This window comes from Emiliania huxleyi (assembly GCF_000372725.1).
Source record: "Emiliania huxleyi CCMP1516 chromosome Unknown EMIHUscaffold_164, whole genome shotgun sequence".
NCBI classification, from domain to species: domain Eukaryota; phylum Haptophyta; order Isochrysidales; family Noelaerhabdaceae; genus Emiliania; species Emiliania huxleyi.
The window spans coordinates 38,398-49,154 of NW_005200941.1; the positions used below are offsets into that span (position 1 = coordinate 38,398).

A 10,757-nucleotide genomic window follows, 5' to 3' on the forward strand; every position below is an offset into this window, starting at 1 on the left:
CTTAAAATTAGAGGATTGTGAGGGTGAGGGGTGAGGGGTGAGGGGTGAGGGGTGAGGGGTGAGGGGTGAGGGGTGAGCGAGGGGTGAGAGGTGAGGGTTCGGTTCTCTGTTGGTAGGGGAGTTGTCGTCCTGGTGCTTCTCGTAGAGCGGCTTCATGATCGCCTTGAGCTCGCTCGCAAGCTCCGCCGCCTAGCCACGAGCCAAGGAACCAATCAACGAACTGGTTGGCCTGCTTGAGCTCGCTCGCAGGCTCCGCCGCCTTGATCTTGCTCGGGTTGTCGAGGCGGTCCATCATGCCGGTGATGCCTCCATGCTTGAGCGCCTGAGTAATTCATTCAGTCTCAATGAGCAAACTCATTAATCATGCCGGCGATGCCTCCATGCTTGAGCGCCTGGGTGGTGAATTCAGTCTCAATGAGCTAACTCATTAATCATGCCGGTGATGCCTCCATGCTTGAGCGCCTGAGTGATTCATTCAGTCTCAATGAGCTAACTCATTAATCATGCCGGTGATGCCTCCATGCTTGAGCGCCTGAGGAGGCAGACACATCGCGGGAGTCGTTGCCGGTCCTGCTGCGTCGCGATGCCGCGCTCCCCAGATATCGGTGTGATCCTCGCTGCCTCTGTGATCGTCTCCCACCCGTACTGGACCTCCCCACACCTCCCCACATCTCCCCACATCTCGCTGCCTCTGTGATCGTCTCCCACCCGTACTGGACCTCCCCACACCTCCCCACATCTCCCCACATCTCGCTGCCTCTGTGATCGTCTCCCACCCGTACTGGACCTCCCCACACCTCCCCACATCTCCCCATATCTCGCTGCCTCTGTGATCGTCTCCCACCCGTACTGGACCTCCCCACACCTCCCCACATCTCCCCATATCTCGCTGCCTCTGTGATCGTCTCCCACCCGTACTGGACCTCCCCACACCTCCCCACATCTCCCCATATCTCGCTGCCTCTGTGATCGTCTCCCACCCGTACTGGACCTCCCCACACCTCCCCACATCTCCCCATATCTCGCTGCCTCTGTGATCGTCTCCCACCCGTACTGGACCTCCCCACACCTCCCCACATCTCCCCATATCTCGCTGCCTCTGTGATCGTCTCCCACCCGTACTGGATCAGCTTAGAGGCGTAAGACGGGTCGATGCCTAATTAATTAATCAATTATCGATGAGATGGAGGATCAACTAATTAATCAGCGTAGGCGTAAGACGGGTCGATGCCGTTCTCCCCCATCTTGTCGAACGAGAGCACCGCGCCTGAGAAATGACGTACTGAACTGTTGACCCATCCACCCATAGCGGAGCGTGTCAAGCGGCCGCGCCCGTCTGCAGCATACTGCACAGGATTGTCTGCTCGCCCATCAGATCCGACTTGACCTAATGGATCACGCCGCCCGTCGTTAATTAACTAGGGTAGGCCCTTCTTCTCGCCCATCAGAATCCGACTTGACCTAATGGATCACGCCGCCCGTCGTTAATTAACTAGGGTAGGCCCTTCTTCTCGCCCATCAGAATCCGACTTGACCTAATGGATCACGCCGCCCGTCGTTAATTAACTAGGGTAGGCCCTTCTTCTCGCCCATCAGAATCCGACTTGACCTAATGGATCACGCCGCCCGTCGTTAATTAACTAGGGTAGGCCCTTCTTCTCGCCCATCAGATCCGACTTGACCTAATCGATCACGCCGCCCGTCGTTAATTAACCAGGCTAGGCCCTTCCTCTCGCCCGTCACGTCCGACTTGACCTCCGCGACGAAAGACGACTCCAGCACGCCGGCGCGGTCTCCGCCCGTCGCCGCTGCGTACGCCTGGCGGAGGTACGGCCGAGGTACAGCCGCGGTACAGCCGAGGTACAGCCGAGGTACGGCCGAGGTACAGCCGAGGTACGGCCGAGGTACGGCCGAGGTGTAGCCGAGGTACAGCCGAGGTACAGCCGAGGCGTAAGGAAAGCCGAAATAAAGCCGAAATAAAGCCGAGGTACAGCCGAGGTACAGCCGAGGTGTAAGGATAGCCGAAATAAAGCCGAAATAAAGCCGAGGCACAGCCGAGGCACAGCCGAGATGCTCCGTTCGCCTTGGCGAGCTCGAGCCCGTCGCCTCGCGGATCATATCTCCCCATATCTCGCCATATCTCCCCCTATCTCCGCTCGCCTTGGCGAGTTCGAGCCCTTCGCCTCGCGGATCATTCTCCGGGTGCACCGCGATGAGCGTCGGCACGCCTGTTCACAGCCGGAGGGCCGTGAAGAGACGCCGTCCACACGGCGGGCGTACACCGCCGACGAGCGGGCCGGCGCGCCGAACCCGCGCTTGTACTCTTCGCGCACCTCCGTGCCGGGGCACTTTGGCGCAACCATGATGACGGTGAGGTCGGGCCGGACTCGCATCCCCTAAGAAGCGGAACATCTCCCCGTATCTCCCCATATCTCCCCGTATCTCGTGCCCTAGAAGCGGAACATCTCCCCGTATCTCCCCGTATCTCGTGCCCTAGAAGCGAAACATCTCGCCGTATCTCCCCATATCTCCCCGTATCTCGTGCCCTAGAAGCGAAACATCTCGCCGTATCTCCCCATATCTCCCCGTATCTCGTGCCTCCTCGACGATGTTGAAGCCGTGCGAGTACGCGAGCGTCGCCCCCTCCTTCATCAGCGGCATCACCTATTAATTAACATTAATTAATATAATATTAATTAATATCTTAGTCGCCCCCTCCTTCATCAGCGGCATCACCGCGTTGACGACGGACGTGTGCTGCTTGTCGGGCGTAAGGTTGAGCACCATGTCCGCCTGCGGGATAGAATTGACTAATAATTAATTAATAGTTAATTAATGATATTAGTCAGGTTGAGCACCATGTCCGCCTGCGGGGTCAGAGAGAGAGGGAGAGAGAGAGGGAGAGGGAGAGAGAGAGAGAGAGAGTGAGTGAGTGAGAGAGAGAGGGAGAGAGAGAGAGAGACAGAGACAGAGACAAAGACATGTCGGCCTGCGGGATGAGCTCCTCGTACGCCCCCGATAAAAAAATATTTAAATGCATTAATAATAGTAGTCGGCCTGCGGGATGAGCTCCTCGTACGTCCCCAATCAATTAATTAATTAATAATGCTAATTAATTAATAATATCCGTCGGCCTGCGGGATGAGCTCCTCGTACGTACCGACGGCGAAGCCGTTGGAGGTGGCGTTGACGTAAGAGGCGCGCTGCGTGGGGAGGGGTGGAGGACGCTGGGGAGTAGCGCTGCGGGCCGCGGGGGGGTGTGGAGGAGGCTGAGGAGTCGTGTCGTGGCGGTGCGGGGGTGAAGCGGGCTGAGGATGGCGCTTAAAAGGTCGAAGGGTGAGGGCGAGGGCCGGTGGGGCGGGCCCAGAGAGGCGCTGGGCAGCGGGGCGGCGGCCGTGGACGGCGGCGCGGCGGGCGAGGGGCGGCGGCTGCACGCGGGCGGCGGGGCGAGGGCCAGGAGGGAGGCAGCGCCTTTGAGTCGATCGCCGACTGCCGCAGCGTGTACGAGATGTCGCAGCCCGAATCGCGCATGTTGAGGCCCTGGTTGAGGCCCTGCGCGCCGCAGCCGACGATGACGATCTTCTTCCCCGCGATCGCCGCCACCCCGTTCGCAAACTCGGACCGCTGCATGAAGCGGCACCTGCAGCGGTCAGCGGCGAGGCGTGGCGAGGTCGGCGGCGGCAGTGGGCCGGAAGGAGGAGCCGAGAGCGGCGGCGGCGGCGGCGAGGCCACGAGCCGCGGCCGTGGCGTCGGCGGTTGCGGGCCGGCTGGCGAGCAGGGCTGCGAGCAGGGCGGAGTGTGGCGAGGGCAGCGGCGCCTCGCCAGCTGGTTGAGCTTCTGCGCCTGGGTGAGCGTGTTGAAGTAGTTGAGGCGGGACATACTGCTCGCCTAGGCGGAGGCGCGGCCGGGTTGGGGCGGTTGCGGAAGGGTTGCCGGCAACGGCGCAGCTCACGCCAGACCACGTAGCTGCAGTCGGAGCTCGCCTCAGCTGCGACCTGAGAGCCGACAGAAACCGGGCGCTGTGAACAGGGGCGAGGCACGTTTTTCTTCTCCCTAAGTTTCGTCCATCGGGCGGAGCTCAGTGACTCCAAACTACCGAGAAAGCGCCCACACAGCGCGGCTTCCCCGCCCCTAGTGAAGACGGTGCCCCGTCCGAAAGAAAGAGAGAGAGATTTTTAGCAATAACAAACAACTCTAACCCTCACACGTCATTCCGTGCACGTGAGGTATATCGTGAATGAAAATAAAAGGGCTTGAAAGCGACGGTGTGGCAGGGAATCTCTTGCACCTGGGCAGAGTGTGTAATGTATTATTACTTGCTACCCTTACTACACTAACTGCAGAGTACTCACAAACCCGTTCACATATCATTTGGGGGGCTCTTGAGTCTTGTGCATGGTATATTCACTGCTGCTCGATCTGCCGGCGGGACGGAGTGATGTCTTGACGGGAAGGGCATGCCGGCCCCGTCGCGACGCGGGGCGGGCCGGCGTCAGGGGGGGCGCGCAACGAGAAAAACAAAACAGGGCTCCAGGCCCCAAATTACGTGTGAGTGTTAGAGTTGTTTGGTATTGCTAAAAATCTCTCTCTCGCAACGAGCAACCACGAGCGCCATCCATGAGCGACCTCTTTGCCAAGCGTGAGGACCTCTCGCAGGTGTTGTGCTGAACTAATTGGGCTGCAGCTAATCCTAATGCGAACGAAGCGCCTCTCTGCGCGCGCATGGGGGGGGGGGGGGGGGTGTCGACGGGAAGGGCGTACCGGCGCGCAACGGACAATCCCACTCCGCCGTGTCTGAGGACCTCTCTGCGTGAGGACCTCTGTTGGAGGACCTCTCGGCGTGAGGTCCTCTTTTGGCTCGTGTGAGTTTCTCGTAATTGAGGGAGCAGTCCACTGCGCGGCTGTCCTGTGCACTGGCCGTGCGCCCGCGCAGACGGCACGATACTGGGAGATGGAGCGTCCTCTCAGAGGCAGGGGACAGACCCGGACTAAAGGAAGCATGGAGACTGTGGGCACACTGAGCAGCCATATGGTCTAATGATGGTTAGTTAGTCGTGATGGTGTCTGAGTTTAGGTGCTTCTCCGGCGCCTTATCGTTCTTTCTCACCAATTTTTGTGTTGTTCTCTTTTCTCAGGCAGGACCTTGGTTGGTTTAATCTCTCTCACATCAGCTTTTGAATAAAAGATAATTAATAGCCATTGCATCACCGTTGCCCAACCAACTGGGGTCATTGTGGCTCGCGAGACCAGGACTGGGAGAGTGTGGAGGAGGGAATGGTTCGGACGAGGTGAAGAAAGTCGGCTTACACCCATACCGGCAAAAATCTGAAACCCCGCCTGTGGCTGTGGCCGGGTGTGTGGTGCATTCGACTGGAATCGCCTCCATGCCACAGACGGCGTTTCTCCTCTCGCTCGCACAGGCATTCGAGCCAGCACCCGGCGGCCGCGCCGGCGTGTGCACCAGTTTGGGCAGCCCCGCGTCAAAGCACTATGAGGTCTGGCTCAAGACGATGGCGGATTGCGAGTCCAAATGCTCCGGCATGACTGAATGCACGGCCTACGAGTGGCTTCAATTCGGTACCGCCGGCGGGTATCGGAGGTGCGAGCTTCAGACCGCGCAAGTGGACGGGATCCTTCCAGCGCATGGCTTCGTGTGCATGGTCAAACGCACCACGTCAGCGTTTGCTTCGCCTCTCGCGAGCGTGCCGGCCCCTGGTGCGACCTTCCCGCCGCCAGCAGGACGACCATTGCCGAGCCCATTCCCGCCGCCGCTGGGCCCGCTCTCGCCGCCGCCTAGCCCTCTCTCGCCACCGCCGCCGCCGAGCCCTCTCGCTGCCCCTGCGATGCTGCCGCCGCCGCCAAGTCCGCTCGCTGCCTCTACGACGCTGCCGGGGAGGCTCGCCTGGTGGCTACCATTGCCGAGCCCATTCCCGCCGCCGCCGGGCCCGCTCTCGCCGCCGCCTAGCCCTCTCTCGCCACCGCCGCCGCCGAGCCCTCTCGCTGCCCCTGCGATGCTGCCGCCGCCGCCAAGTCCGCTCGCTGCCTCTACGACGCTGCCGGGGAGGCTCGCCTGGTGGCTGTTCAGCACAGCGACGCCGCCGCCGAGTCCGCTCGCTGCCCCTGCGACGCTCCCGCCGCCGCCGAGCCCCTGTGGCGGCAGTCTGCCCCCGCTGCCTGGCAAGTCGCGGGGCGGGTGTGCGGCGCTGGCGGGGCCAAACGCCATCTTTGACACGTGCCCAGACCTCCGCAACGCCGACCTGCGCTGCGCCAACCTCGAGAACGCAATGATTGGCGGGGTCGACTTGAGCGGCGCGATGCTGGACGGCGCAAACCTTCGGGGCGCCTCATTGAGCGACTCGTCCGCCATCACGACGGCGTCGTTTGTCGGCGCGCAGATGCACGGCGCCATCCTCGACGGCGTAAACCTTGAGGCTGCGCGCTTCGACTACGCCGTCATCGAGGGCGCGGACTTCTCCTCCTCGACGATCCCGCGCGCCAGCTTCGTCGGCGCAAGGCTGGTTGACACCAAGTTCACGGGCGCAAAGGTGTGGGAGTCAGACTTCTCCAGGGCGGAGCTGCGTACCGTCGACCTCCAAACCGCCGAGCTCGCCCGCTCCAACTTCACCGGCGCATCGCTCCACACGTGCGACCTCTCGCTGGCCGACGTCGACGGCTGCACCTTCATCGGCGCGAAGCTGGTGGACCTAGCCCTCACAAGCGTCACCGGCACCGCGGTCGGCCTCGTGCGAGGCCAGGTATGACGTGTGTAGCGCGGTCCGCGGCTCTCTCTGGGAGAGGGGGGGGGGGGGGGGGGGGGGTTGTGCATACATTGTGTACCGGAGCACACGGGAGGCGCGGGACTCGGGAGCCGACGTCACGCGAGCACGAGGGGCAAAAATGTTATGAAACACCAAAACGACACACTTTCAACACACCTCTCGCGCTCGTCTAGCTCTCGACGCTCTACACCTCTAGACCCACTAGAGCCGTAGCTCGAGACCGGCTTTTAGTACGGCTGCGCCCCATACACCGTGGAGCTTAGCATGGCGAGGCGAGCACACATCGACTCCCGTGCTCTTCTACCGCGAGTTCTCATATGTTACATGCTGCATGCACTAAAGCTAGAAGCTGGCAGTGACGACGACGGTGGCGACCGTGGCCTGTGCGGGCGCCTGCGCTTTGCGGAGCGGAGGGAGAGGCGGCGCCCCGCTCAGCCGCATCCGTTCCTCCAGAGACAGCGGCGCGTGACCGCCTCCAAAGGGCTGAGGTCGGAATGGCCGCTGTGGCAGCAGCGGGAGCGGTGCAGCTGCGCTCCTCGACTCCCCCGTCGCCAGAGCTGCAGGCGGCTCCGCTGCCGCAGCGGCAGCTGGCGCGGGCGCCTCCGCAAGCGCCTCTGCTGCGGGCGGCTCGAGGTCGTGCTTGCCGGCGACGGGAGCTCCGCCTTTTCTAGGTGCGGCTCGCGGTCGCGCTTGCGGGCGGCTCGCACTCGCGCTTGCCTCCTTTGCCACCGTCGAAGCTCGCGCTCGAGCGGCTGGAGGCGCGGCGCGCGGCGCGATGCAACTCGCACCGGCCGCCGCGAGAGAGGCGGGGTCTTTCATTGACCGCGCGTAGGCCTCCGCCGCTTCGACCGCCGTGTCGAAGGAGGCCGAGCTGACCGTCCTCACGCCAATCTTGTGCTGCGCGTAGAAGCGGCCGTGCGCGTCCTTGAAGACCCCCCTGTAGCCGGTGGTGTTGCTGCAGGAGAGGTGCAAATGCAGCTCCTCCGGCGGCTCCTGTGCCGCGGGCTCCGCCGCCCGCTCCGCCGCTGGCTCCTCTACTGGCTCCGCCGCCGGCTCCGCTGTTGCTGCCGCCGGCTCCGCCGCCGGCTGCGCTGCTGGCTTGGCCGCTTTCCGTCGGCCAACGGTGATGTACTCCCACTGCCAACCCTCGACATCCAGCAAGTGGCGCTTAGTCTCGCCATCGTCGTACTGGATCGTTTGCCCGACCACAGCGCTGCTGCTGATCACGCGCCCGCGGAACCAGCACTCCTCCGCCGGCCAGTAGACGCGGATCCGCCGGCCCGGCAGCGGCGGCGGCGGCTCCTCGCCACCGACAAGCGCCTTCGGGAGCGCCGCCGCCGCCGGTGCCTCCTCCGCCCCGGGAGGATCGCGGTCGCGTGCGGTCGATGGCCGGCGCGGCACTCGTCGCGGCAGCAGTGCAGCCGCTCCAAGCGAGGTCGGCAGCTTGCCCGGCGAAGCGATCCTAGCCGCCGCCTCGACCTCGCAGTCGAAAGGGCGCTTCGCAAAGCGGATCCGTTTGCCTGGCTGCGCGTGCTGTCCGAGGTGGCCTGCGGGCTGCGGGCCGCGCAGGTGCGCAGCCGAGTAAACCTACATGCAGCGCCGGCGGTAAGTCACCCCATGCCGCTAAACTGTGGCCGGCCACGCGCGCCGAGGGTGCGGGTGGGTGGCCGGAGCTGCCGCAATGTGTGCAGAGGTCGCGCTGGGGCGGCGCGCCTGGAGAGACGCCCGCTCGAGCAGCGGCGGGTCGCCCTCCTGCAGCTGCTGCGGGTCGCGCTGCTGCAGCTGCTGCTCGCGCCCGGGGAGGACGCACTTCTGGCGCTTGGCGCCGACCGACCGTGCGTAGGCAACCGCCGCGTCCACCGCCGTGTCAAAGAAGCCCAAGTGACTGCTCTCCCCGCCCGTATACGTCTGCGCTCGGAAGCGGCCGAGGTTGCCCCCCTCGCCCTTCGACACACCCTTGTACCCGGTGGCGCTGCTGCTGGAGAGGTGCAGGCGCAAGCCCTCGGCCTCTTCTGGCACAGACTCTGTCGCCGCGGGCAGCTCGCGGGCGGGAGCGCGCGGCGCTCGCCTCTTGCCCCGCGGGCGCTTCATCTTGACGGCCGGCTCAACAGACAAGTTGGATGCCTGCGATCGAAACTCGAAGCCATCCACAATGTCGACATCGATCGATCCATTCTCGCGCGAGCCGGCCGGGGCAGTGCGCTTTGCGCGTGCCTCGGCAGGCGCGGAGCCCACGCTGGCTGCGCCCGGCACCCGGGCGGGCGTCTTGGCGGGTGTCAATGCGGGCGAGGCAGCGCGGCGTGGCGCTCCCGGCAGCGCCATGTCAATCTCCAGCGCTCGCGTTTCGCGCCGGCGGCGGGGAGACGGCCGAGGGGCCACAGCGCACGGCATCGGGGGAGTCGAGGAGCCATCGGTCGAAGCGTCGGCGGCGGAGGCGTGCGGGTCGCTCGACCCGCTGCTCGAGCTCCAACTGGAGCCACGCAGGAGCGCGTCTGCCATATGGGGCCGGGGGAAGCAGGCGGAGCCGAAAATTGATGGCCAACTTTGAGAGTTGAAGGAGGGACGCGTGCCCCGGGGCTGGAAGGCTGCGCATCGATGTGACAACAATCTCTCTCGATGTGAGTGCGCGTTTTGCTTTTGAGCTTAGCTAAGCTTCAAAAATGAAAAAACAAAAACAAACGCCAGGCCATAAAGACGGATAGTGAGCTAGCCTTGGATATCCACCTAGGTAGGTAGGTAGAAAGGTGAAGAACAGCCAGGCTCGGACTGGACACCAACGCGGTATGGGTGGACGCTGGACAGATGATGACGACACGCACGAGCGACACACAGACACAAACAAGCTCACAAGACACACAGCCAGCGGGCTGCCACACACCCTGAGTCGGCGTACACATAACTCAAGGCCATATCCTCCCTGTCGCCCCCCCCATCAAACGAAATGTTTACTTTTTGGTTGCGGGGGCCTCTCACCGCTCCACTCGCCACTGGTCGCAGCAGTCGCCACGCAGTCGCAATGCCGCGGCCGAAATACTTCTCCGACGGCGACACTCGCCCGACGTACCGCGGATCGCTCTACGGCTTCATTCGCCGCACGGGCCTCGCCTGGGCCGCGCTGCTTGGCTACGGGACGTTTGCTGTGTGGTCGTACCTCCGTGGTGGCTCGCCGCGGGACGCGAGGCTGCTCGCCTGCCGCGCCTGCCACGTCGGCGCCATGTACCTCAACACCGTCCTCTCCGACGGTCTGCACAATCTCGACCGCAGGCTCGGCGCCGCGTACGACGCGCCGTCGACGCTGGAGGTGGAGCAGCGGCTGCACGCGAACGACTGGCGCGCCGCGCTGTGCGTGCCCGCCTCGTACCACCTCCTCCTCGTCTGCGGCATCATGGCGCCGCATCGCGTCGCGCTCGCCGACGCCGCGCTGCTCGGCGCCAACGTCGCCCTCTTCGGCCTCATGTGTGTCCGCATCTCGCCCGAGCGGATCACGCCGCGCCGCGAGCTCTTCCTGTCCTTTGTGCTGACGTTTGGCGGGCAGATGGCGCTGCTCCTCGCCGCGATGTGGCGAGAGGCGCCGCACCACCCGTGGTGGCTCGCGCTCTGGGGCGTGTACGCGATCGGCCTGCTGCTCAAGGCGCTCGAGTGGCCAGACTCGGCCGTCTTTGGCCACCACGAAGTGCTGCACGCGACGACCATCGCGGGCAACGGGCTCGGCCTGCTCGTCGACGCGCTCACGACGTGACACAGGGGCCGCGCGCCGGCCTCGCCGCGCCCTCGCCGCGTTTCTGTATACGTTATTCGCGACCGCGCGCGCGGCGCGCTCGCACTGCCACGCAGACTGGCTGCGCAGCTGGCAGTGGGCACACGCCTCGTCGCCGCGATATTTTGAACAGTTCGTCAGTTTTGGGTGCGCACGAGTCCGAAAACCGCGAACGGGTGTTTGATACGGCGCCGCCTCCGTCGCCCCGGCCCCCGCCATAA

At 64.0% G+C, this 10,757-nt stretch overlaps 4 protein-coding genes across 4 annotated transcripts; 1 reads left to right on the plus strand and 3 right to left on the minus strand.

Moving 5' to 3' along the window:
• Positions 1-1,199: 1,199 nt before the first annotated feature.
• Positions 1,200-2,393, minus strand: EMIHUDRAFT_230457 (hypothetical protein; the record flags this gene model as incomplete). Its single annotated transcript, XM_005785056.1, has 3 exons — positions 1,200-1,267; positions 1,348-1,387; positions 2,283-2,393. The coding sequence occupies 3 exons, from the start codon at positions 2,391-2,393 to the stop codon at positions 1,200-1,202; spliced, it is 219 nt and encodes a 72-aa protein (XP_005785113.1).
• Positions 2,394-2,704: 311 nt separating this feature from the next.
• EMIHUDRAFT_230458 (hypothetical protein) lies at positions 2,705-3,630 on the minus strand (the record flags this gene model as incomplete). Its single annotated transcript, XM_005785057.1, has 3 exons — positions 2,705-2,718; positions 3,161-3,240; positions 3,491-3,630. The coding sequence occupies 3 exons, from the start codon at positions 3,628-3,630 to the stop codon at positions 2,705-2,707; spliced, it is 234 nt and encodes a 77-aa protein (XP_005785114.1).
• Positions 3,631-6,239: 2,609 nt separating this feature from the next.
• EMIHUDRAFT_44722 (hypothetical protein) lies at positions 6,240-6,716 on the plus strand (the record flags this gene model as incomplete). Its single annotated transcript, XM_005785058.1, has 1 exon — positions 6,240-6,716. A coding segment is annotated over one exon (477 nt), but the record flags the coding sequence as incomplete, so codon positions are not given.
• A 405-nt stretch (positions 6,717-7,121) lies between these two features.
• On the minus strand, positions 7,122-9,101 carry EMIHUDRAFT_112162 (hypothetical protein; the record flags this gene model as incomplete). Its single annotated transcript, XM_005785059.1, has 3 exons — positions 7,122-7,441; positions 7,568-8,366; positions 8,409-9,101. The coding sequence occupies 3 exons, from the start codon at positions 9,099-9,101 to the stop codon at positions 7,122-7,124; spliced, it is 1,812 nt and encodes a 603-aa protein (XP_005785116.1).
• Between the last annotated feature and the right edge of the window lie 1,656 nt (positions 9,102-10,757).